The 26,285-nt window shown below is 43.1% G+C and overlaps 1 protein-coding gene across 18 annotated transcripts in view; it reads left to right on the forward strand.

Moving 5' to 3' along the window:
- The window catches only part of LOC139059879 (uncharacterized), a 54,866-nt gene that overhangs the window by 5,982 nt on the left and 22,599 nt on the right, over positions 1–26,285 (forward strand). For 4 of the 18 annotated variants that reach the window (XR_011514459.1, XM_070538398.1, XM_070538396.1 and 1 more), the window contains exons 3-5: positions 262–384; positions 2,321–2,608; positions 22,287–22,613. Coding sequence is in view for 5 of the 18 variants with exons in the window: in XM_070538398.1 (XP_070394499.1) it covers positions 343–384; positions 2,321–2,608; positions 22,287–22,613 (657 nt within the window). In the remaining 13 variants the exon portion in view is untranslated. Of the gene's footprint in view, positions 1–261; positions 385–696; positions 791–2,320; positions 2,609–16,647; positions 16,837–17,830; positions 17,893–22,286; positions 22,614–26,285 lie in introns of those variants that run through there. The other 14 variants (XR_011514465.1, XM_070538400.1, XM_070538399.1 and 11 more) reach the window with 10 other exon arrangements.

Genomic DNA, 26,285 nt, shown 5'->3' on the forward strand with positions numbered 1-26,285 from the left:
ACATTGATGCTTTAATGCAGTGCTGCTGTCGTGCTTAACACCGCACTGTAAGTCAATTAGAACGCAGTATTTTCTCATTCCAGTTACAGTGGAATCTTGCTAATCCCAGTGGTTCTGAGGCACCACAATGCATTATTGCTGTAAAAATTTTGCAAAGCCTTTGCCAGTAGGCATTGAGCTGTCATGCTCATTTCAATATGCCTTTGTCTTCTTCACAACCTTGTGTTATACTGTGAGATGTGGATCCTTCAAATATTACAGGAACTTGCATGGCTTGTGTACAGGATACAACATTTCTTGGGAGTGTTCTCAGCCTAGGTTGTGAAAGACTGCTTTAAACTCATGGGGACAACTGAGAGTGACAAGAGGCATTATTTTGTTGAGGTAAGCAATCCTTAAGCTAAACCAAGAGGTAGTATGCATGATTGGAACTGAACTTTCATATTGAGTGAGCAATCCTCTAGCAGCACTGGCACGATGCTTAGATCTCTGTGCTTCGTGCAGTTCTTTTTCTTTGCCTTGTTGTTGCCACAGTGTTTCACTTTCCTGCATTCGTGTCATTGACTCTTGCTAAGCTTGTGCAATTTTTCCTCCATGCAAGCATGGACTGATTTATCTTCTGTTTGGGAAACAGTCATAGTTTGTCCAGTGACCCACTGGGCTATGTGAATAATGTACACAATGATACCATTTCAGACTTTTCAATCATCATGATGTCGATGGCACTGTCTTCAAAAATCACCATTGGATTGCCCCTCTTCAGTGGGCAAGGCAGCAGCAGCACCAATAGGTGTGGTACCATGATAATGCTTACTGCATATGTTCTGACCATCCCTTCATTGCTTCATAGCTTCATTGCCCACATAGTCGGTGCCTTAATTTTATTCCTACATATGCCCAGGTGGTGTCCCAATCCTGTAGCCCTCTGGTGAGCGGGGATATTGAGATGAACCATCGCCCTATTAGACCAACTAAATGTCCACAGGATAAAAATTGTAATCTTGGTCCCCCACTTGATTAATGGCTAATGTCATGACTATTGTAGGGTTGATAGCTCAGATATGTTGAAATAATTTTTGCTCTTCAAAATGAGAAAACACGACATTGCTGAACTGTGGCTGTTCGTCAACTCTTGATATTAAACAATAAAAAATCTTACCGCCCTCAAATAGTTTGTGCGCGGTTTACAAGCTGGAACATACATTCAACAAACTTTCTCCTCAAAACTTAATAACCGCTTCTCAGAATTACAATATTGAAAATTGTTCATGGCAGAACAGCTCTTTTTGCATCATTTTGTGGAGTCTTGATAACAGCAATCCCTTGCTATTGAAAGTTGTAACATTCTTTTCATTAACAGTGAAGTTCGAATTCTTTCAAGTCCTTTTAAATAAAAAAAAAATAGGAGGCTTGGGACATATTGTGATATAGGGCCTATGCAGGCATTTTTAAACTACTGGAATAACAAGTTAACATTCACGAATGCTTGTACTGAGAAAAAGGTACTGAGTTCGATTTATCTAAGCAGTGGTTCATACACACCTCTAACACCACCCCAGGAGGAGCCAAACACTGCCAAACTTTTTCCAATATAACCCCCCCCCCTCCCCCTCCTTACTTTCTCCCGCACGCAAGAGGTATTTGCCAAATGCCAGTTAGGTCAGAAGAGACAAAATAGAAAGGTGTCTTTTTGCACCTCTTGTTCATCGAGCAATGTTTAAGAAAAAATGAGGACATACAAGGCACTGTTTCCAACTAAATTTTTTATCCAAGAAAACCAATATACAGTAAACTACCACTTGAACGTCACTTGAACAAATTATTCAGCTGTACGAACTTTTTTATATCCCCCATCGAAACGCCATTCAACCCAATGCAAATGCCTTTCAGTTTAACAAAATTCAGTACAGTGGCATTTCACTTCTGTGAACATATTCTGCTACATCGTCATCATCATCATAATTTTTATTTTCACCACTGGATACAAGGTGAAAAAGGGAGAGCCGGAAAAAAAGCCGAATTCTCTTCGGCTTGACAAAGTTCCGGTCTCCCAGACAGGCACGGAAGCAGCTGGTGTAGCAATACAATTACGGATAAAGTGTGGATATAAGAGTTTTTAAGCGCAAATACATATAGAAATTTTCATGTTATTACATGGAAACTAGTTGTAATACAGTTGTGTCAAATGACTCCCAGTATACAATTATAATCTGTTATCTTGCATATTATTATTTAACACAGGCTCAGTTGCATATATCATAGTGGACTTGGAAGCACCAAACGAGCGCGGATGCTGATCAAATTTTTTCTGATCGCACAGATCGTGCTGTCGAGGACTGGATTCGTCGACGCAGGGTCTGAGCATGCGCTGCATCAGGCCTATCTACTGCTACCTCTGGCTGTCTGCCCTGCTGGCTTCATCGGACGAAACAAGTCGCAGGAAGCTGTACCACGTGCACTGCACTGGGACCACCTGACCAGCACGGTGACGTCGACAGAGACACCATGGCACCCGGATAAAAGCAGCAGCCTTTTCGACGTTACCTTCAGTGGACTTGGAAGCACTGAACGAGTACGGATGCTGATCGAATTTTTTCTGATCGCGCAGGTTAGTGACCAGCATTTAGTCTCTTCAACTAGAGACAATGACGTAACGTTAATGGTGCTCCCAAGTCCACAATGCTGTGTTGCTATTTTGCAAGATTGTTTTAATGTTGTCTGCTTAATGTTACTAACATTCGGAGACGTTGAACAAAATCCAGGTCCTGGCTCTGATTCAGATGAATGTTCGCAGCGGGAACTAATGAAACGCATTCTAAGAGAACAAAAGGAAACGAACAAAACACTGAAACAACTGTCTTCAAATATCAAGCACGTGGAGACAATAGTTGCAGATTTGCAAGAAAGAATGACAGTTATTGAGAATGAAAGGGGATTATGGAAAGAATGCGAAGACAAGATAGTACACTGCGAGGAATCTTGTAAATCTACCATGACGCAAGTAGAATTTCTGGCATCGAAGGTCGATGATCTAGAAAATAGAAGTAGGCGGAATAACCTAGTAATTTATGGATTAAGAGAGAGCTCTGCTGAAGATGTTAAAACACTTGAAGAAGAAGTGCGAGACGGTATATTTAGGAAGATCCTAGGAATAGAAGTTAACTCAATAGAACGACTTCACAAAATTGGTACAAAGCAAAGCCAAAGGACACGCCCTGTTATTATCAGGCTATTCAACTTCGCTGAGAAAAACAAAATATTATCAAGCTGCTTCAAGCTGAAAAACACCCAGATTTCAATATCCGAAGATTTCTCAAAGAAAGTATGCGACACACTTGCTAAATTATGGCGTTCTGCAGTAAGTGACAAGGCGAAAGGGGCAAAGGTATCTCTGGCATTTGATAAACTAAAAATAAATGGCAAAACCTTCATATGGAATGAGTGTGAGGACAGAAGAATTGAACTATCTAAACCGATAACTTCTGCACATGCTGGCTCAGCAGCTCGCGATTGCACGTGACAACAATGTACGAAATGTATCAGAGTGTTATCACTGAATGCGCGCAGCGTAGTCAATAACTTCAGCCTACCTGAAAGCATAGTTGCAGCCCATCACCCACACGTTATAGTCATCACGGAAACCTGGCTTCACGAAAGCGTCCAGGATTCCGAAGTGTTTCCGCCTTATCGGCTCATACGGAAAGACAGAGAATCGCGGGGGGGAGGTGTTGCTGTCGCAATTAAATCTAACATAAAATTCACAGTTTTAAACAGCATACCTGACCATGAAAGCGTATGGTGTAAACTTACATTTAATGGAAAAAGCATATTTCTGGGTGGCCTATATCGACCTCCGAATGCGCCCCCTGTATACCTAGACGTTATGCACAATTACATTGCACAACACACTAATTCACGTTCCAATATTATCATCACAGGTGATTTCAATTTACCAGGAATCAACTGGTCTAATCTTTTGCACAACAGCTGTGACGCAAAAAGTGCTGAATCTCTGTTGTTCATGTCATTTACCTTTTCTCTAGACCAGCTAGTTTCCGAACCGACTAGAATAGCTGGTCCGTCATGTTCTGTGCTTAATCTTATGTTCGTAAGCAGTCTATTTCAAAATAACACATTAAACGTTGAAAATAGCATTTCGGACCATAAAATGATTGTATTCTCCTGTCCAATTTTAGGAAACCGTGAACGCGTTAAGCCATCGATTGCTGTTATCAGGGATTACTCAAGAGCGGATGACAATGCTATCTCAGAATATTTAAACGCCTCCTTTCTGCAGTTTTCATTACTTCATGACGTAAATTAATTATGGTTATGTTTTAAGCGTATTGTGCACTTTTGTGAAGAAAACTACATTCCCTCCAGAAAGAAACGAGTGAACAGAGAACATCCTTGGGTATCGCGCGAAGTAATATATTTAAAACGAAAAATTAAGAGGAAGCGCAGAAAGAAAACCACACGTGACCTTCAAGATCTCATACGCTTACTACAATATAAGATCCATATGGCCAAGGAGCGTTTTTTCACTGTTACTCTGCCTTCTTACCTGACGAATAAACCACAAAAATTCTGGCGCTACCTATCGAGGGAGCGGCACACCGTATCGCAGATTACTGTTTCGAACGAGACAGTTGTTCAGCCTGACGTCATAGCAAGCAAATTTAATGAATTTTTTCAATCTGTATTTAACAGAACTACCTTTAACGGTCCCTCTCCACAGTATCAGTTCGAGAATCCAATGCCTGAAATAGATATTGACCTACAAGGAATTTTTTTACTCTTACAAAAACTGGATGTAAAGAATCCCTGTGGCTCTGATCTTATATCAAATGCTTTTTTGCAAAAACATGCAGTTTGGACGTCAAAATACTTACACGTAATTTACAGGCGATCTTTGGAAACTTCAGTGATACCTGATGACTGGCGAAGGGCCAAAGTAATACCTGTGCACAAATCTGGCTCTAAACTCGACGTAACTATAGACCTGTTTCATTAACATGTACATCCAGTAAATTGTTTGAACATATTATTTATAAGGCCATAATATTGCACTTGGAGAATAATAACCTACAATACAGCCGGCAACATGGATTCTGTTCAAGTCTAAGTACTATTACTCAGCTGAGTTAACCCATGATGTAGCTACATCAATAAATAACAGAAGCCAAATAGATGCCATTTTCTTAGATATTTCAAAGGCCTTTGATGTTATTCCTCATCCAGATCTTATTACTAAACTAATTGCCATTGGTGTACACGAGAAAACAGTATCGTGGATCAAGAACTATCTCGAAAACCGAAAGCAATGCGTAGCTGTGAATGATATTACATCTGATTACATCAACGTTTTTTTTCTGGTGTTCCGCAACGCTCGGTTCTTGCGCCCCTCCTATTTCTGATCTACATCAATGATATTCGTTCATGCGTTCAGCCGCCTATTCAAATGCGCCTATTCGCCGATTAACGTGTAGTGTACACAACAGTGAATACTGTAGCACGGCTGAATCTGCAGTCGTCACGGTGCACCAGTAATCCCGTGATCTGTTGCGTCACGTAGGCTTCACTATATATGTAACTTGCGCAACCGCAATAAGGTTGTTGCTCACCCAACTGCTGGCCTGGCTACATGGTAGCAGCGGTGGCAGCGAAACCCAGCCAATATGTCGATGGCGTCCGCGCTACTACCGCCCCCGAAGCCTATGGATCCGTCGCACGACCCTTGGATTGCCTGGAAAACTTGGAAAAGTGAGTTTCTGCTGTTTTCCATTGTTACGCAATTGAACAAGCAGCCAAAAGACGTTCAAGCAGCCACATTGCTAGTTACCATAGGCGAAGAGGCTAGGAAGTCGTATAGTACCTTCAAGTTCGATGAAGCGGAAGACAGGAATGACGTTGAAGTTCTGATTAAGAAATTTGAGGATCATTACAAGCCTGCAACGAACTTAACATTCCAAGAATTCCGTTTCGGTTCAAGGAACCAAAAAGAAGGCGAGATGTTTAACGAGTGGCTAACAGAACTGCGTGTGTTAGCGAAGAACTGTGAATTTGGGGACGCACCAGTGATCCCGTGATCTGTTACGTCACGTAGGCTTCACTATATATGTAACTTGCGCAACCGCAATAAAGTTGTTGTTCGCCCAGCTGCTGGCCTGGCTACAAATACCAGAGAGGATCAGGTAAAACTAAATGATTCGTTAGCTGCTGTACAAAATTGGTGCAACATTTGTGGTGTGACGAAGAAGATCGGCAGGCTGAAAAGTCCCGTTGCCATCGCATGGCACGTACCCAGTTCGTTCGCTGGCTGTGCCCTACCTGCTGGTGCTGAGTTTGTCGCTGCTGCTCTACGAGCCGAATAAACCCCCTTTACAATTGGTGGAGGTGCTGGGTACGTGCCACGCGATGGCAACGGGGCTTTTCAGCCTGCCGATCTTCTTCGTCACAATCACCTACTCACGTCTCCGCCAATCTTGTGGCATTTTGATCCCAGCGCACCTACAGAACTTCACACTGACGCCAGTGGTGTCGGCCTTGGTGCCGTGCTCGCACAACGCAAGAACACTAATGCCGAATACGTAGTCACCTATGCCAGTCGTGCCCTCACGAAACCTGAGGCCAATTCCTCAGTAACAGAAAAAGAGTGCCTGGCTATCGTATGGGCTCTTCAAAAATTTCGTCCATATGTCTACGGTCGATGCTTTGATGTGGTGACGGATTATCACACTCTTAGCTGGTTGTCCAACCTAAAAGACCCATCGGGCCGCCTCGCTTGGTGGGCCCTCCGAATCCAGGAATATGATATCCGTGTCGTTTATCGCTCTGGACGCAAACACGCTGACGCCGATGCCCTCTCGCGCTCCCCAGTGACTTCAGACAGCAGCACTTCTACCGACAGACATGACATCTCACCACTTGACATCCTGGACATGGCATCGGAGCAACAAAAAGACCCATGGATCGTCATGGTGTTCGACTTTTTGTCAAATCCTCCGGCAACTTCGGCACCTCGAGCGCTACGTCAACAGGTGCAGCATTTCACAATCCGGGATGGACTTTTATACCGCCGCAACTACCACAATGACGGCCGCAAATGGCTTTTAGTAGTACCTCGCCACCTACGACAAGAGTTCTGCTCCGCTTTTCATTCTGACCCACAGTGTGGTCACGGCGGAGTGTCAAAAACGTGCACACGGCTTTGCCTACAATATTATTAGCGAGGGATGTACACCTTCGTCCACAAATATTTACGCTCCTGCATTGCCTGCCAGCAATGCCAATGTGTCCCGCATCTCTCCACCGCATCTCTCCAACCACTTCCCTGCCCAGCTCAGCCATTTGACCGTGTCGGCATTGATATCTATGGGCCTCTTCCATCTACTGGCGCGGGCAACTGATGGATTGTTGTCGCCGTAGATCATTTGACACGGTATGCTGAAACCGCTGCCTTGCCTGCCGCATCAGCAAAAAACATCGCCTCGTTCATTATAAACAACTTCGTTCTCCGCCATGGCACACCATGTGAACTGTTGAGCGATCGGGGCTGCGTATTCCTCTCAGATGTCCTGCAGTCACTCTTATCTGAATGCCAAATTATTCACCGCACTACTACTGCTTATCATCCACAGACCAATTGCTTAACAGAACGATTCAACAGAACTCTTGGTGACATGCTATCAATTTATGTTGCATCTGACCACTCCAACTGGGACCTTGTACTTCCGTTCGTCACTTACGCATATAACACTGCCTCTCAAGCCACCACCGGATTCTCACCATTTTTTTCTGCTTTACGGCCGGCCGCCATCCCTCCAGCACCATTGATACGGTTCTCCCATACCGGCCGGACCCTGCTGAATGCTCACCTGTTTCTACGGTTGCTCAGCACGCCGAGAAATGCCACCAACTAGCCCGTTCGTTGACGTCTGCTCAACAGTGCCGCCAAAAAGAATGCCATGACCTCAATCCTCCCCCTCACCCCTGCCCCGTCGACTCACTCGTGTGGCTTTGGGTCCCGCCTGTTGCTGCTCCTGGCTTTTCGTCCAAGCTCCTCCCGAAGTACCACGGGCCCTACTGCGTAGTTGCACAAACATCACCAATGAACTACGTGGTCGAACCCGTATCGCCATCTTCCGATCTGCGTCGTCGGGGGCGAGAGACTGTGCACATTGACCGGCTGAAGCAGTATTACGATCCGCCCACCTCTTCCTAGGTCGCCAGGATGGCTACTCTTCAATTCCGGGGGTGATTGTGACGAAGAAGATCGGCAGGCTGAAAAGCCCCGTTGCCACCGCGTGGCACGTACCCAGTTCGTTCGCTGGCTGCGCCCTACCTGCTGGTGCTGAGTTTGTCGCTGCTGCTCTACGAGCCGAATAAACCCCCCTTACAGGGGGATGAAACTGAATGCATCAAAAACTACCAGTATCTCCTTCACTCACAAGAAAAATGCGCTTCAGTTTACATACACAATAAACAATATATCACTAAGAAAATACGAGGAGGTCACATATCTCGGGGTCACTCCTACAATGAAATTAGATTGGGAAACTCATATAAATAATGTGTATGACAAGGCCCTAGGTAAACTACATTTCTTGAGAAGAAAAGTTAGAAACACACCTCCTAGTGTTAAATGCACACAGAACCCTCATTAGACCCTCTTTAGAGTATGCTGACATTATTTGGGCCCCACACCAGAAGTATTTAACCGAGAAACTAGAACGCATACAGAACTTAGCATTGAGATTTATATATTCACAATATTCACGTCAAACGAGCATTACAAACCTGCGCGTCAAGGCTAACGTTCAATCACTGGCTCAACGTAGAATGATTTCCAGATTAAAATTTCTATGCTTACTTTATCACGGTTCCTATTGAGTACCACAAGCAACATACATTCAAGCGCCATTCAGACTTTCTGCCTGAACCAACCATAATAAATCAATGCGACACCATCCCAGCCATAATAACGCTCGCAAGTACTCTTTATTCCCACACGCCATTTCCCATTGGAACATAGTACCCTCTAGAGCCGTAAATTGCCCATCTGCCAACGCAATTATTGACAGTATTGAGAATCTGGAATTCGAATGGTGATATTGCCTGTATTTCATATGCAGCCTCTGTAGATGCATTCTTATGGTAAACGCTGTTTCGCCTGCTTCCCGGACGGCTCATTTAAACAGTGTATATATTTATTGAGTATGTTCATTTTTGTGTGTGCTAATGCTCTTTGTTTTGGATACACTAGTTTAAGTTTATTCTTTTTTTTGTACTGTATTCCATGTTGTAACCACTCCTGCATGGGCCCGACAATGGCCTGCAGTATTGTAAAATAAATAAATAAATAAGAATGCAAAAACAATATATGTATACATATATACACATATACATACACACACATACATATATAGATATAACAAATTTCACAGAAGTTTACAATAAACACAAGTTACCATCAGGAAACGTTCTTTTTTTTTTAGAAATTATTTTACATACTTGCAAATATATATGTGCATCTATGTTAAAAAACATAAAAAAAGAAAAATCTGCATATAGGCTGCTGCTTTCGCGACAGACATCTCGGCAATGTAGCCCAGGGCGTCGTCACATCCTTGAATTTTAACAAACGTGAAGACGCCCTTTGCAGCATCCAGTTTACGACACGAAACCCTGCCACGTGGTTCGGGCACAATCACTGCAGTGGAAACCTGGATTCTAGGAATAGTAGTTACTAGTGTGAACGTATAAACAAAATGAGAATATATGACAAGTTCTACGGAACTGTTGGAGCAGTTGACAATACACATCTATAAGAACAAATCCAATATTTTAGTTATGTTTAGAGATAACACATCAACATGTTGGTTAAAATAGTTAAGTAGGGAAGGTAGTGTATGTTTAAGGCATTGGCAGCCATATTTAGTATGTGAAAAAGGGATCTGCCATGGTGCCTGGTGACGATATGAATATGCACTTCTATTTTGTTGTAGAGTTGCCGGGGCTAGGAATGAATCGAGTTTTCCCAGCATAGTATTTCTATAGCTTAGTAATGTTTTGAATTTATATATGTCACGGGCTCTGATTATTCTGTTTTGTTGGAAAAGCTCTTGCGTATGCTCGAAAAAACAAACGTTCGCTATCACCCGAATTGCTTTCTCATGAAGTATTTCCAGCATTTGAATATTTTGCGCTGTAGTGTTACCCTATATAAGTGAACAGTAACTGAGGTGTGGATGGAGAAGAGCATGATAAATGAGACGCTTAACTTGAAAAGGTAATGCACTTCAATTGCAATTTAACACACCTACAACTTTTCATACCTTTGAGCAAATATGACTAACGTGTTCATTCCAGGACATATGCTCTGTGAGTATTATGCCTAGGGTTTTTATGGATGACGTAATGTTAATTTTATACAGACCCCACACAATATTATCTGGCAATGTAGTAGAACTTCCCAGAGCATGAAAAACAACGCATTTTGTTTTGGTTTCATTGAGGATGAGGCCGTTTGCCTTAGACCATGCTCAAAGTCCATAACAAACGGAGCTTGCTATAGGTGTTATTTCTTTTAAATCTTTACCTGTAAAGAAAACAGAGCAATCATCTGCATATGTGACAAATTTACACATATCGCTCACTTGTACAATATCACTAATGTAATACAGGAAAAGTATCAGGCCAAGAATGCTACCTTGGGGCACACCCGCTCTCAAAGATTTTATCTGCGATCTGTTCTCATTAATTTCAGAAAACTGACGTCGGCTTTCTAAATAAGATCAGATAAGTTCAAGTGTTATTCCTCGGAAGCCATATTTTTCCAGCTTTATCAGCAGCAATTTCTGGTTGACCCTATCAAAGGCTTTGCTGAAGTCTACGTATAACCCTAAAGTCAGAAAATTTTTTTCAGTGTTCTCTAGAATAAGCTTCTTCTGTATACTTAAAGCAGTTTCCGTAGACCGCTTTTTCTTAAACCCGTGTTGACAGTTGGTTAGCAGGCTATGTTTTTGCGAAAAATTATCAATATGAAAGTTAAAAATTTTTTCGAGTCCCTTTGATAGCACAGGAAGTATAGATACTGGCCGATAATTGCCCATATTACTTTTGTCACCTCCTTTGTGAACTATTACTCTCGCTACCTGCATATTACGCAGGAAAACTCCGGTTGACAGGAAAATATTAAAAATGTGCATTACTGCAGTTGCAAGTAAGTCTACGACGTACTTAATTGGCCTAATTTCTAAATCATCGACGTATCGACTATGGCTATTCTTCAAGGATGGAAATGTTGTAATCATCTCAGGGATGCTAGTAGGCTTTAGGAATAAAGATTCTCTTAATGAAGCGGCATGCATTGTATCTTGAATGTCGTGATCTATGCATCCTACTTTAACAAAAAAATTGTTAAAATGGTCTGCAAGTTCTGTACCACCTACAAAAGTGCAATCAATGTTCAACGTATTTGTTTGTGTATCGACTGACTTCCGATTTAGTGCTTCGTTTATTTTCTTCCATACTTTGACACTTCTGCTATTACCTCCATGGAGTTGTTAGTTGAGTTTTCTTCTCTATTAGTTGCATCGTCTATTAGTTGCAGGTGTGCCTAATACAGTGTTTTCACTTTAACCTCCTTATTTGCCTTTCTTCACTCTCATTTCCACTTGAAAATTTTGAACTTTGAGTGCCTATAACCTATATTAGGAAGTAGCCGCTAGCAACACTTGGGGAAGCAGTGTTCTTTTTTATTTTAAGCATGAATGGCATTGTCATTCACTGAATTTTGTGTGTAGTGCACAAAGCATCACATGGCAATAATTTCTTTGTTAAAAGAACTATAAAAGACAGACTGGCAAAGATTACTGCATATTTCATTTGGGATAAGTAAGTTGAAAACCTTGTATTGTTTTAGAATGCTTTTCTTCCCAATTAGATGTTTTACAGGAAAACATTTTGCAGCAGAAAACATGTTCCTGTGTCGTTCTTCCAAAAGACATAGTGAAACTTGTGATCCCACTTAGTGTCTGCAAAACTGAATGAATTGGTTTTATGTGTAAGATTAAATTGCCCAAATTATACGGAATTCTTAATGTTAATTATTAAGCTCAAGGATGTAATTAATGCTTTGAAACATTCGTTCTATGCTTCCATATATGTAAATGTAAGCTTTCACACAGTGAACACACTAAATTAGAAATATGCCTGCTATCCATGCTTTTTGCGCGTTGAAGGAACTTGCATGCTTTTGCATGTTTAGGAAATTGCCTTTCATTCTGTTTATACGGCATAATTTTCTCACCTATACTAGTAGCTACAGTGTACTGAGGTTGAGTGCCAAGGCAAGGAACCCAGAAGTTTTATGGGAATAACTACCCAAAATTACTGTCGATGGATCTGGCAGTGGGGGCGGTTCAGGAAGTGCACTGAAACTTGGAAATTAATGTTCAGTGTGACCTGCAGCATTCTGGAGTGAGGGTCTGCGCTGGAAGGAAACTATGAAATATGTTAGCAACTAGTCAAACATTGTTTTAACTCCAATGAGTGCTTTTAATGGTGCACAATGGGAAAGGACAACCAGTGACATCGATGCGAGCCTTCCGACTCTAAAGTTTGCTCTATGCATTCCTCTGTGTCGTTTCATCAATGGCAACAGGGCAGGCGCGTACGCTGTAATTTTTTTCGAGGGGGGGGGGCAACCTTAGGTCTCCTTCCTATGCAAATTAGGGGAAGGGTACCTTTATTATACAAATATGAATAATGCCCACCATTCACCATAAAGACACATAAGGCCTGTGAGATGCACCTCTCCTTTACATGGCAAACAAGGAACCACATCAAATGGACTCACGCTGGAAAGAACTGCAGGAAGAACTCTACCAAGAACAAGTAAACAAGTGAAAATGTAAATTAAAGATTTCTATAGTAGAATACATAGCAAGCATGGCACGTGAACCGCGCGGGGTTGTGTTGCTTAGCCAGCCAATCACAAAACAAACAAAATCATCGTCATGTGGCCTTTTCAACAATGCATCCTACTTGATAGATCCGGAGAGTCTGCTGTTCTTGAAGAGCCTTTTCATCGGCGGAAGCAGTGAGGTGTGCAACAGGCATGGACAAAGTGTATGGAGTCTGAGCATTTCACTCTTCAAAAGTCTGCGGTACAGTTCATTTCACTGCTGAACCCGTTTTACTCATGAAACTTCACTGCCAACTGCACTGAAACTTGAAAACAAATAGTTGCAGCAAAGCAAGCATTTTATAATTTTCAGTTCGAAAAGAATTCGACTTTCGCCATTATACTTTAATAAGGGAGGGAAAATGTATAAAATTTTGCGCTAATAATTTTATTTTTGTGGTCACCGCCTTATTTGCCTAACAGGAAAAGTTTGAAGTATGAATTGTATTTGCAGCCTCGCAGAGGAACAGTGGCTGGCGGTTATGAGGCCGTGGGCGGGGCTTCGCTGCATACTTAAGTTGCATCCGACTATAGTTTCGTTTTTTGAATTACCTCTAGAAGAATGATAGAGAAATATATATTTGCGGAACATATTTGCGGAACAATCACATTTTTTTTTTGATCCCTCGTATACTGCTCTACTAAGTGCCAAACTGACTCTTATTGTTATTTGGGAAGTTGTGTAACGATGCGTGGCCACCAGTCCCGTGCAACAGGATAGACCGCAGGACGCTGTGGTTCTGGACATGCTGCACCCACTGTGAAAGGTTAGAAAAAAGCCCACATAAGCACAGCAGAGAAGTGGCAACATTAGGCGGTTTGACTGATAACTGTACAAGCGTCATTCAAGACACACGGAATTCTTCCTCACTTCTGGCGGCGTTTACAGTAACGAACGGCACACGCGTTATCAGCATGATAGCATTGCCTGTTACTTTCCTGTCGGGAATGATAATGCGCATGCCGTTCGTTACTGGAAAGTACCGGACTCGCCGCGTTAAAGAAAGGAAATGCGGACAAGCAGATGACGATTATCGTTGTGTGGCAAGAGGGTGTAATTATGCCTAAGAGTGTATGCTAGCCACCATACCCTTAATATAAACATATCTTCTCTGTAAAAAAAAAAAAAAAGTTTAACACAGCGATTTTTGTCTGGCAACAAAAAAAAAAAAAAGAAGAAGAAAGTTGCTTCCAAAGATTGTGCGCATCTATTAGCGGCGAGAATTAGGAGTGGCGCCCTCTCGCGAGTGACGTCACGGCCAAGACGCCGCTCGCTCCGGCTCGCTCGGCTGCCGCGCGCGCTCGTTCCCTTCGTGTATGCTTGAGGTATGGGTGGCTCGAGCCGTACGTATTGAAGAATACGTCGGCTTCTTTCAGCTGCCATACCTTAACCACAGTTTCCTCTTCAAAGGCGTGTGAGTCGAGAAACTTTGCGGCTTGGATATCGCAAGCTAAGTAGCGTTAAAGGGGTCTACTAGGTTCTGCAATGCATATATGCGCCGTGTGTATCGGTAAATTTTGACTAAAAAAAGAATATCTGCAAATTCAACGCGCGAAGTTGTGTATGATGCTTCGCTAAACACTTAACAATCATTTAGTATTTAGCTATGAGATAAGAAAAATTTGGTAATTGGCATCAACATGTTATCCGATGTTAGAAAGACACTGCCAAGCGAAGCTGTCATCACGATTCCTATTACTCTGGTGTGTTGTTCTTTTCAAATATGGCCATTCATTGTTGCGTAAAAAAATAGTTAGGCGTGCATTTCTTATGAAAAAGTTTGCTGCTACTTTCATCCCCCTCTGAAACAGGCCTCCAAAAAACGAATTGCTCATGGCTGCTAACACGACGGCGCGTCATGTAGAGTATTTACATAGTTAATTCACAAACACCATAGTAGCAATCACCTGAGAGATAAGTTTCGTTGTTAAGATCGAGAGCCACTCAATTGAAAGTGATGAAATGTTTCATAGTGGCCCTCAGTAGCCTTTATCGACAATATGGCACACCCCTGATCACGTAACGGTAGCAATCGACTGTCCGTATGGCGAGGCACGCTATGTTCGTGAAACCCATCAGTTCACTACAACTTCGAATTAAAACCATAAAGCATTTTTTTACAGCGCCAACTGGAATGGCTAAAGTATTCTCGAGCTACTACACCGCAGCTTAGATTGCCTACAAAAGGAAAATTCAAGCACCTTCTGTCTCACAATGTCTCGATCCAGCGTTATTTAATTATACAAACGGATAACAATTCGCTTCGTCGGTACATAAATTAAGGCTAAATTAAGTTTGCTCCAATCCAATCGCAAACATTCATAAAGAAAGCACCACAAGCCTTGCACATACTTTCACTTGATTTCTGACCCTCCACCGGGGGAATTTCGATATCTTGAATATGTCCCATACTACTAGTCATTGACGCTTCGACGTCTTTCTGGCTGCAGCTATGCGGTCCAGCAGGCATGCTTCACTAAAAAAATTGGGCCGAGCAGCCTGTGTCAGTTCGCCAAACAGATTCGTCATGTATATTCCTCAAGCAACAAGCACCAGTAAATTTCTCAAGTGAGTTTGATTTGATTTGATTTATTAATTTCCATTTACACACACACATGTACAGAGGAGTGGTAGATGGAGGTGGATGAGGGAAAAAAGCCGCACAGACGTGGCTTGAGGTAACCTCACCCCCTTAGGTACAATATGGCTGCATGGGGTAACACATCAAGCGCCATATAAATTACATTTATATAGTGGCCATAAAACATTGCAGTTATACAATATATGAAAGAACAGTAAAATATTTCCACAATAACAATGCAAAACACACTGTGGCATTGAAATAAATAAATGATATACACTAGGTAACATAGACAAAAAAAGAGGAACATAACATACATTATTAATCATTAGCAAACGCGCTCTAAAGAGGCGAGTTGAACGTGTAGCACGGAAAAGGGAATATATATTGGTACATTCCTATTTGTACTCTGTAAATAGCTGTAAGCCTTCATTAACTTTACTTCAAGTTTCCACCGCTTAAAAAAAAATAAACATGTGAAGAACCGCCTAATGTTGACAAGCAGGTAAAGAAGCAAGTGAGGCGTGTAGAATCTAAGCTCCAGTATTAGTTAAGTCCCCGTGCTACTGCCGAGCGTTTCTGTGAGGAAATGCAAAAATTCGATATTATGCTATGAACTACTCGTCGTGAGCAAACCTGTTTTAGCGGAATAAAATCAACGTGACTGCTGTAGAAGTCATATATAGCCAGCTTTGTGACATACTTGTTGCACCGCGGCAGGTATGGTATCATAACTGGATTCCTATAGGCTATGCTTTTGTGATTGTCTATCCGCGTATGAAAAACCCGCAATGGGCTGGTCTGCGTCGCTTCGGCTGGCACTGTAGCGTTGCCTTCGAGAGCTGCATTGTTGTCTAAGAACTTAGCTCTTTGAATAAATGTTCGCAAAGAAAGACGTCGTAAAAATATATTTGAGACGACCACCATAAGTATACAAGCAGAGAGAACGAGGGTGAACAAACGAAAACACCGCAGAAAGCGCCCGGACAACGCCCGAACTGTAGCAGACGACAGGCGCGAGTCCGTGCCCTGACGTCACGCGAGCGGCGCTCGCAGCGCCGCTCGTGTTCGTTCGGGGCTAATAGCCAAGCCGATCCATGCCTAAAGCTTCCCAAAATGGCCGATTGCATCGTCGAAGTCGTTAATACACTCTAATCGTTCACTTGATTTTTCGCTGCATTGGAAATGCAAGCGGTTAATTTCGCCGAATGAAATGTCTCGACGCTTTTCAGCGCCCGTCTCGTGCTTCTGAAAAGTGCTTGCGGTATTGGCGTGAACAGACAGGCAAGTGGACGTATTTATTCTACAGTTATTGAACAGTTACTTATCGATGCATCTTGAAGTTAGCCTAGAAGCTGTCGTTAAAAGTTCCGTCTTTCAGTAGACCTTGTGCAGCGTACTCTCAGCTCAATACGAAATTCTTGACTGCGTTCTCGAGTTTTGTTTAACGGCAATGAGAAGGAGTTAGATAATGCACAAAGGCAAGGTTTTGTCTGGTCTTGCAGGAGTCCCAGGTGCTTTTTGCGCCGCGTACACTGTCGCAATCGTTACACGTCTGAGGAACCAGACTGGCGGCGCATAGGTAAAGCCGGCTGCCAGTGCAAGCCGCAGTCCCCTACATTGTCGCTATAAAGAGGAAATTTGTACGTGTACTAAGGGTACGCAACGTTTCTTTGTTCAGTATAATTTGGCGGTGCCTCCAGCAGAGAAAATGTGGATCCCGTACTGCTCCTTCGGTTTGGGCTCGGCAATGCCTCCGCGTGGCGGGCGCGTTTAAGAGGAAGTTTTAGCTCGGGTGTTCCAATCTAAGTACATGTAAACGGAGTATTCGTTTTTCTCGGCAACCACTGCACCAAATTTGACGAGGTTTGTTACATTTAAAACAAAAGCTTAGAATCTAGAATTTCTGCTGGGTACACAAAAGATTTAAGCGAAACAATTGAAGCAGAGCGGGGCATGGTGCTTTCAGTGCCCAATTTTTTATAGAACATGTAGTTTTCCATTATAAAGGGGACTGTAATGCGATGTCTTGTAAGTAGGGGGTTGTCTTATATTCAGAGTCGACTTATGTTTCAATATGAACGGGAATGAAGTGTTACGCAGTTCTTTTAACGAAATTTACCTCTGCTGTTTAGTTTCCATATTGTGCGTAGAAGCAACAGTGCGTGCGCTTTCAGCTGCTCAGTTTATCTTCAATGCTGCTCTCAGTTTGTAGAGTTCATCACATGTGCATGTGCAACACATTGGCGAAGGCAATACGAACTGCATTTCTCGCTAGCTGGACAAGTTGGAATGGCAATGCACCTTGGAGAACAAGACTCGAATAGTGAAAGTCTGGTGGTAAGTCTGAAGTAATATATTTTCATTTATATTTGGTGTTAACTTTCCAGCGCAAACTTTCTATCCTATTGAAGAAACATTTAGCCCCCTGTTTGGCCTATTTTTTGAGGGCCTTATACATCAGGCCCCCTAGCAAGTTTTATAGCGTCCTCAATCACCTTGCCCCGGGGTTGCCCCGAAACCAGAATGATGCGCCTTGCACCACTGTGGTGGCGCACTGCAAAGGGTCAACATCGAGGACAAAACTGCACCCATTGCAGGGTGCTTGCATGCAGCGCTATTTTGCCCCTGGCGCGCAAGACGTGCGCGAACACGCGCGCGCACACATTTTGTTGTTTGCAGGTGCTGAGCATCTGTGGCAAGCGCTCGAACCTTGTCAAACTGCGTGCTCTGACATACCTGGTTGCAAGCAAACACCAATGGATCTTATAATTAATCCTGACTACCCGTTCCTGACGACCCTTTCAACGAACCTGTCCACTTTCGGCCGCTCTTCACCACATTGTTTTTGGACGAGGTTGATAAGCATGCCGTCTTCGCTGTCAGAAGAACTTGAAAAAAAAGCTCATCGATTGCGGCAATTAGCAGCGCTTCCTTTCTCATTGCCGACATCTCCACTGGCTAACTCCGTTGCAACCGCAGCTATCGGGCCAGAGCATCCACGGTTCTGAAGTCGGCAGTGCGCGCGCGCGTCCCGCAGTGCTTGCTGGGGATTGCACCCTGGCGCACCGCCGATTTTCTCGGTGTGAGACGGGGCAATGGAAAACCGCTCCAACAGGGTGTGCTTCCGGTGATCGAGGATGAAAGTGCGCACCAAGGCGCCCCGGTGCGGGTGATCGAGGACGCTATTACTTTACACTGCAATTTAAAGCTTCTTGAGACCCGAATACAGCCATGGGACATAATTACTTTTCAAGCTGGTTATTATTGCCTCCAGGCATGTTTCAAACATGAAAGATGTTTTTTTAATAACATAGTTTTAAATAACTGGCACCTTTTTTAAATATCACAGTCATACGTAGACAGGCTAAGAGCTGCATCTCCAAGTAAACATCTCATGCTCGCTATGGTAAAAACTGCATTTCATTGCCTGAACGCAGAGGTGAAGATGGAGTTATGTGTAGTAGACTGTTACTTGGCTGCTGCATCCTGGATTTTCATGCATTAATGAGGAATTCAAAACATACTTCAAGGTTGCTTCCTGCTGTTTGTGACAATGCAGAGGTCTACATCAATTTAGTGTGAAATTTCTTGAAAGTAGATGAGAAGAATATGAGTGAACCACTTTCGACAGTTCCGCATGCATTAGACTTCATATCCACGATGAATGTTTGGAGTAACGACTTCAGACTTCTGGCATTTCTTTATCGAAATAATCTTTTAAACTGGTTTGTTATTAGAGGAGACAGCAGAAATTGAATGCCCTCTTACCACACCACCATGAGGTGAGCGTGACTGCCAACAGAGAGACACTCTCCCTCTGCCTTGAGTAGCCTCCGCAAGCGACGTTCCTTCCTCACCTTGTCACATACTTGAGCCGAAGAACCACATCGGGTTCACGTGACTAGCACCACCCGCTTTTTTTTTCTTATCCAGTTTTGTTGCGTGGCACATTTTCCACCGTGGCATTGCGCATCCTGAATTGGGCGATTTACCGAAGTAATGCATCATGGCGAGCGACACTTTTAAGACTGTGTTTTGCATTGCACTGTTTGTTTGTGTTGCCTTGACTCTGGCTGGGTGTGGCGCTTTCTCAAGAGGGAGGAAAGTGGTGTTTCATTTGAAGTTTCAGCTGTCTGTATGACATGCACAGATTTGTCATGAATACCTGTGTCATGTGCTGTAAGGCTGTAAACTTAAGAACAGCATTAAATACATTCTCTTAGTGGTGAATGCAACGCATACTTATCTTTTGCGCACAAAGAAAATGTGAACAGTGTACAGTGCTCCCACTTCTGCGTCAGTCTGATAAAAAGGTCAACAAAGAGTGATACTGCACTAAATCAAGTATCTTGAAATTGGGAGACATACTAGGGATGCTTCTGCAGCAGACATGATTGGCCAGAAAGGTTAACAATGTACAGCTGCTTGCAGTGACCAAATGCACAGCACCATCAGTTTTGTGCCATGCTATAGTTCTATCAAAACCGCCTAAATTCTTGCAGCTTTTTAGGAAAGGATTAGTGGCACATAACAGTGTGCCTATTTTTCCTGTTTTTTGAATGTATATTTTGCTCCCACGTAGCTGATGTGACTCAAAGGTTTATAGTCCTGAAAGCTTGTTTGCTTTGTTATGAATGTTACCAAAAACTTACGTGTACAAGCTTACCCCTGCCCACACTAACGCAGACCCAGTGAGTTTATTTAGTATGGAAAGCTAAAACAATGTAGTGGCTGCACTATTGTTATGAATCTGTTGTAATGATAGATGTTGCTGATTTTATGGAGTGCTTGTTTTCATCACTCAGGATATCACCCAAAATGCTAGGAGGCAAAAAAAAAAAAAAGATGTATATATTGTTCACAAGATATGGTTGAGTAGAGACTGGGTGGTGGCAACCGATTGAGGGAACGAGCTCGCCTGCGGATCTTGCGACAACAAGAGGTTCAAGTAGATTTTATCGCATTAAAGTGCAACAAGTGACTAGAAAAAAAAAAGCCTGGGCATGTCATCAAAAGATACCGTTGGGAACAAAAGTCTATGGATCTACACGCACCATGAAATACCCAAATTTCTTTTCTTACTTTCCGTGTTGGCATACACTGGTCCACAGTAAAGTTGCAAAATGGGGCGGGCCCTCCATTTCATTCCTACTTGACAAAGTTGAGATTTCTTAATTCCACTCTTTTTAACTCCCCAGAATGCCAAGAGTTGTACTATTTCTCCAACTTTAAATGAAATTCTTACTATAGTTGTTTACTAGTTGTGCCTTTGAACAAAAAACTTATTTTTGAAGTTCTAACAACATTGCAGATAATGTTATGCTTCTTTAACGAGAACATATTTGCTTTGTGACCTTTCATTTTTGCAGTGCGTTGCGAGCTGTATAATCTCTCATATCTACTCTTGACAGTACATGCATGTTACCTGCGCAAGTGTAATTTATGAATAAATAATGTGATTGCAGAATATATTCAGTAATGTTAATCTATAATGGCATCAATTGGGCAGATGTAGTTGGAATGGAACTGGCACAGTCCTGTAGTGCTAAACCTTCACTAGTATAAGACTGCAAAACAGGTATCTTTGCCAATTACTCTAAATTAGACTAGGCCAAATTTTTTTACATTTATAAGTTTTTACTGAATACTGGCTCTTTCAGTATCTACCTATAGGTCACTATCTCTGCCGTGGTACTTACCAACAAAATGGTATTCTACTTATTGTGAAATTCTGAAGTCCTGGAGACTGTTCCAATGAGGAGCTTTAATTGCACTTAAACACTAACCTTTAGTTGCCAAGAATGATTCTATTTAGCAAGAGCATGCTTGACTATGACACAAGGATGGAGGCCAAAAAAGTTACTGCCCTTCCACTGCTGTGAAGCGGGGTGCAAGCGAAGCTTGGGATCTGAGGCTCTTTGTAACGCCTCACGGCGAGGGCGGCACGTCAACGTCGACCCCATCTAGAATGAGTTCCCGGTGGCATCAATCAAACACTGCCTGTTCTTTGGCCAAACGCACAACACGTGGCCTGCTCCCACTGCCATTCCTTCAATGCAGCCTGCTCTTTGGCAGAACAGACCAAACGCGGCCTCCCCATCTGACTGCTGGGCCTGAACTGGTGTGGGAAACTGCGGGTGTCGGGCGAGCAAACACGCGAACACACCCTTTCCCTCCTCCGGAAGAAGGGGATGCCCGTGATTGGCTCATGCCTTGCGCTGCTTCTACTTACCCATCTTAAAGGCAGCGTTTGATGAACTGACAGTGGCTGAATCTGTTAGCGTGGTGGTCTCGCGATCCGGAGGTCGGTGGTTCGAATCCGCAGCCTGATAAGCAATTTCTATTTTTGCGCAGCTTGGGTTTTTTCGCACGGTAACACCGACACCAGTGAGGCAATACAAGCTTCTGTTAAAAAGGTCGCAAATGGTTGCATCTTATGCCCGTTCCTGTTGATGTGGACATTCAGTGTTATTTTTCACTGTCAGAAGTATCCTTGAAGAAGGGGGGGGGGGGTCAACAAAGTATCGGCACTAAAGAAGCAACGTCGACGTACATGGTAGTTGAAATAAATCGATGATTAAATGTTGATTATGCTGTCATGTACGACGCACAAATTGTTAGATGGATCTGGCGAGCTTCAAGCTCACGTGTCAGCACTCTCATTGGCCTGTTGAGCATGTTGAGCCGACGCCGCTACGACAATGGGACGCTCACCGCTTCTGTTGTAACAGTTCCTCCTGCTCGGGCTGACCTGCCGGCCTCCCGTCATTCTGGAACTTGGCTCCGTGGGTGTGTCACGTACCTTGGACGCGCATGCGTGGTCCCCTTGGCCGAGCCCTGTCAACAATGGTATCGTCGATCTACCGCAGAACGAGGGAGCGCCTACGTGGCATGCGGCACCAGCTTTGGCGGATGACGGAATCATCACCTGGCAACGCGGGCAATGCACCAGCATGAACATCGGATCCGGCGCGCAATATAAAAGCCCGCCACAACTGCTCTCTGCTGGGCACGACGCCGCTACGACAATGGGACGCTCCCCGCTTCTGTTGTTACAGGTTAGTTACCTGGACAATACCAGTGGCTATAAGTGCAATAATCGCTGTCTAATAGCGGTGTCGTGCCTGATTGAGCTCTATGACAGTGTCAAACGCGCACTCTGCTGCTTTGTGCGACTTGTTGCGGTTGATGCTGTCTGGGGATGTCGAACTTAATCCTGGACCTGAAGATTCTGTTTTAGACATTGTACGCAGGATAGCAGCAGGCCAAACTGCAATTTTGGTGGAGCTTAAGGGGATAAAAGAGAAGCAGGACGCCACAGACGTTGAGGTGAAATGCCTTAAGGACAGAGTCGCCACTCTCAAGTCCACCCTTAGCCTACGTGAAACCTTTGGGACAGACATACCTGACGGCATCCAGTCATTTTCACACCAGTTAAAAACCATAGCTTCAAGGTGCGAGGACGCCGAAAACAGACTACGTAGATCAAATTTACTGTTTTTTGGCATCAGCGATGAGTCCGGTGAAGATTGGACGACTTCAGAGCAAAACGTCGTCAAACTCTGCACTGAAAGGCTGGGGCTTACTTTATCAAGCGACCAGTTTGAACGAGTGCACAGAATTGGTCGATTCGCTCATGACAAATGCAGGCCAATAATCGCTAAGCTGGTCACATTTAAAGACAAACAGAATATTTTGGCTTCTGCAAGGAAGCTAAAAGGCTCCCGCTGATCTGTCCGCGAGGATTTCGCGCCAAGCACTCGCTTAGCAAGAAAAAAGCTGTTAGAATATGCAAGAGCACAGGACAAACCCCGCAAACTTTCACTTGACAAGATGCGCATTAACAACAAGGAATACATGTACGATGTTGATAGAGACACCGTCGTATTATGTAACAGATAGCTAAAGAAATCTACGGGGGCGCAGGTCCCTAAACTTCCCTCTTCTACTGAATCATCTCGTTTGCTCACAATATCGTACACTAACATACGCAGCATACTAAATAAGCGCGATATATTTTGTTCCTTTATAGAAGATAGCAAACCCGACGTTCTAGCTCTAACAGAAACATGGCTACACCACGATTTTTGTAGAAAGTGACATATTCAGCATTTATCGGCATGACCACAATGATAAAAAGGGCGGTGGTGTCTTACTTGCAATATATAAAAGGATTTCTTCTTATGAAGTTGACACCTCATCATCACTTGAGATTATCTGGGCTACCTGTGAAACCATTTGTGGAAACATATTAGTTGGTGTCTGTTACCGCCCACCTGAAGTGTCCCTTCCATTTGTTGATAAACTACGCGAAAGCATTGTCACTGCCATGCAGAAATGTTCAACTACCGTATTTACTCGCATAATGATCGCACTAGCGTAATGATCGCACCCCTAAAATTTGTCGTCAAAATTCGATTTTTTTTATTTCCCGCGTAATGATCGCACCCCGAACTTGCCGCAGCGATATGTCGTGTGCTAAGTCTAGCGAATAATGATCGCGCTTACCACCTGTCGAATGCTACGCGAACGACTCTTCAAGACAAGCCAAGCGGCCTGCACGCACTAAACATTCTTAAGTAGATGCCTCATTTCATTACTTTCATCACTTTCCGCACTTCCATGACAAAATGAGGTACAACCAAACTTGCCTTTATTATGGGTTGGCTTTATAATGGCTGATGTCAACAAAAACAATAAAGGCGCATTTCGATTCTTTTCATCTGCTTTTGCACTCGTGAGCACGCAACAAATCGCGCGCGGCAATGATAGTAGCCACGTTTACTCTGATACGTTAAAAGTGTACCCTATTCATACGCCGACGCTTGTAACACAGCTAAGATATTCGCCCACCATTAGCGGAAAGTAGTGAAGACAGATGCCGCAGTTTCCGCAGCATGCCCGTCATGTGTTTCTGTCACTGGCAGCTAAGCGCGCCCACCTATTTCTGTCCCCTCAAAGTGGACATGGCTACGTTATTGCCGCAAACTTGCCGATATTAACGATATTATTCATCACTAATACGGAAGAAACTGTTTCAATGCACGTAATGTACTCACGAGAAGAAAAAAAAAATCGCGTTCGGCTCGCTCCGCTAGCCGCCATTTTTGTTTTGGTGTCCCGCACCCGCAATCTCGCATCCCGCGGCAAACGCGGACGAAAAAAAAAAATTTTTTTTCCCCGGGAAATTTAACCCGCGTAATGATCGCACCCCTGAATTTGCTTCAATTTTTCTGACAAAAAAAGTGCGATCATTATGCGAGTAAATATGGTAGTTATGTTTATCTGCTTGGCGATTTCAATTTTCCCCAAATCAATTGGCCATGCTTGTCATCGTCGTGCAAGCACGCAACCGATTTCATTGAATTAACCTTGGACTTAAATCTTTCTCAGGTAATCAATCAACCCACCCGTGACAATAACCTCTTAGATTTGGCACTAACTACCGCACCTGAAACCGTGTGTCCTGTGTTAATTTCTGACGGTTTCAGTGACCATAAGCTGCTTCAGCTGACGCTCCGAATTCCCATGTTATTCACTGGGTTTCAACATAAAAAAATTCGGGATTACAACAAAGCTAACTACATTTTCATCAACAGTGACTCATTCTTTCCGTCTTTTTCCCAACGTTCCGTTAACGAAAACTGGATACTTTACAAAGACAAATATATTCCGTACGTTTCGGCAGCGAACGACAAATCTAAACCATGGTTCAATAAAAAACTTCGAACACTACGTAATAAAAAAAAAAACGTCTGTACCGCAATGCTATAAATCGGGAGAGTCCTCATGGAGCAAGTACAAAAATTTCCTTAGTGAGTACACTTTAGCCTTACGCACTTCTAAAGACAAGTACTTCGCTCACGACTTACCTTCTCTCCTGAAGACTAATCCGCAAAAATTTTGGCAACCGTTAATACCCGGTCACACTTCTGGTATTTCTCTGCTAGACGACAAACAACCACCTCTTTCAGACGGGGAATGTTCATCACTATTTAATGCATATTTTTCTTTTGTTTTTACAAGGGAAGACCATTCCGATATTCCAGTGGTTCCGGATTACGATTACCCATTTATGGCACCTATAAATATCTCAACTGAAGGCATTGTTAGCCTCATTAACGGACTTAAAACCACATCTGCTTGTGGTATTGACAATATTAACACTAAGCTATTAAAAAACACAGTATCTACTTCAAGTGTCATCCTATATCATATCTTTAAGCAGTCCTTGTCGTCTGGTGTCTTGCCCGTTGAGTGGAAGATTGCGAAGGTTTCCCCATTTTTAAAACTGGAGATAGACATAGGCCTGAAAACTATCGCCCAATATCGCTAACATCTGTGTCATGCAAACTATTTGAACACATAATCGCCTCGCACATTTACACGCACCTAGAAAAAAATAACTTTTTCTTTCAGAAACAGCATGGCTTCAGGAAAGGTCTATCTTGTGAAACACAGTTACTAGAATTTACCACCGATCTACATAGCAGTATGAACAACAGTCAACAAATAGACGCCATTTTCCTGGACTTTTCAAAAGCATTTGATCGCGTTGCTCATTGCTGGCTCATTTCTAAAATATCTCATCTAGGTATCGACTCACTAACCCTTTCTTGGCTTAGAAACTTTTTCTCCTTCTCCTGTCACTGAGGTCACGTCTGGTGTACCACAGGGGAGTGTGTTAGGGCCTCTGCTTTTCCTAATATTTATTAACGACCTACCTTCAA

The sequence above is a fragment of the Dermacentor albipictus genome, chromosome 5 (genome assembly GCF_038994185.2).
Source record: "Dermacentor albipictus isolate Rhodes 1998 colony chromosome 5, USDA_Dalb.pri_finalv2, whole genome shotgun sequence".
In the NCBI taxonomy this organism is placed as follows: Eukaryota; Metazoa; Arthropoda; class Arachnida; order Ixodida; family Ixodidae; genus Dermacentor; species Dermacentor albipictus.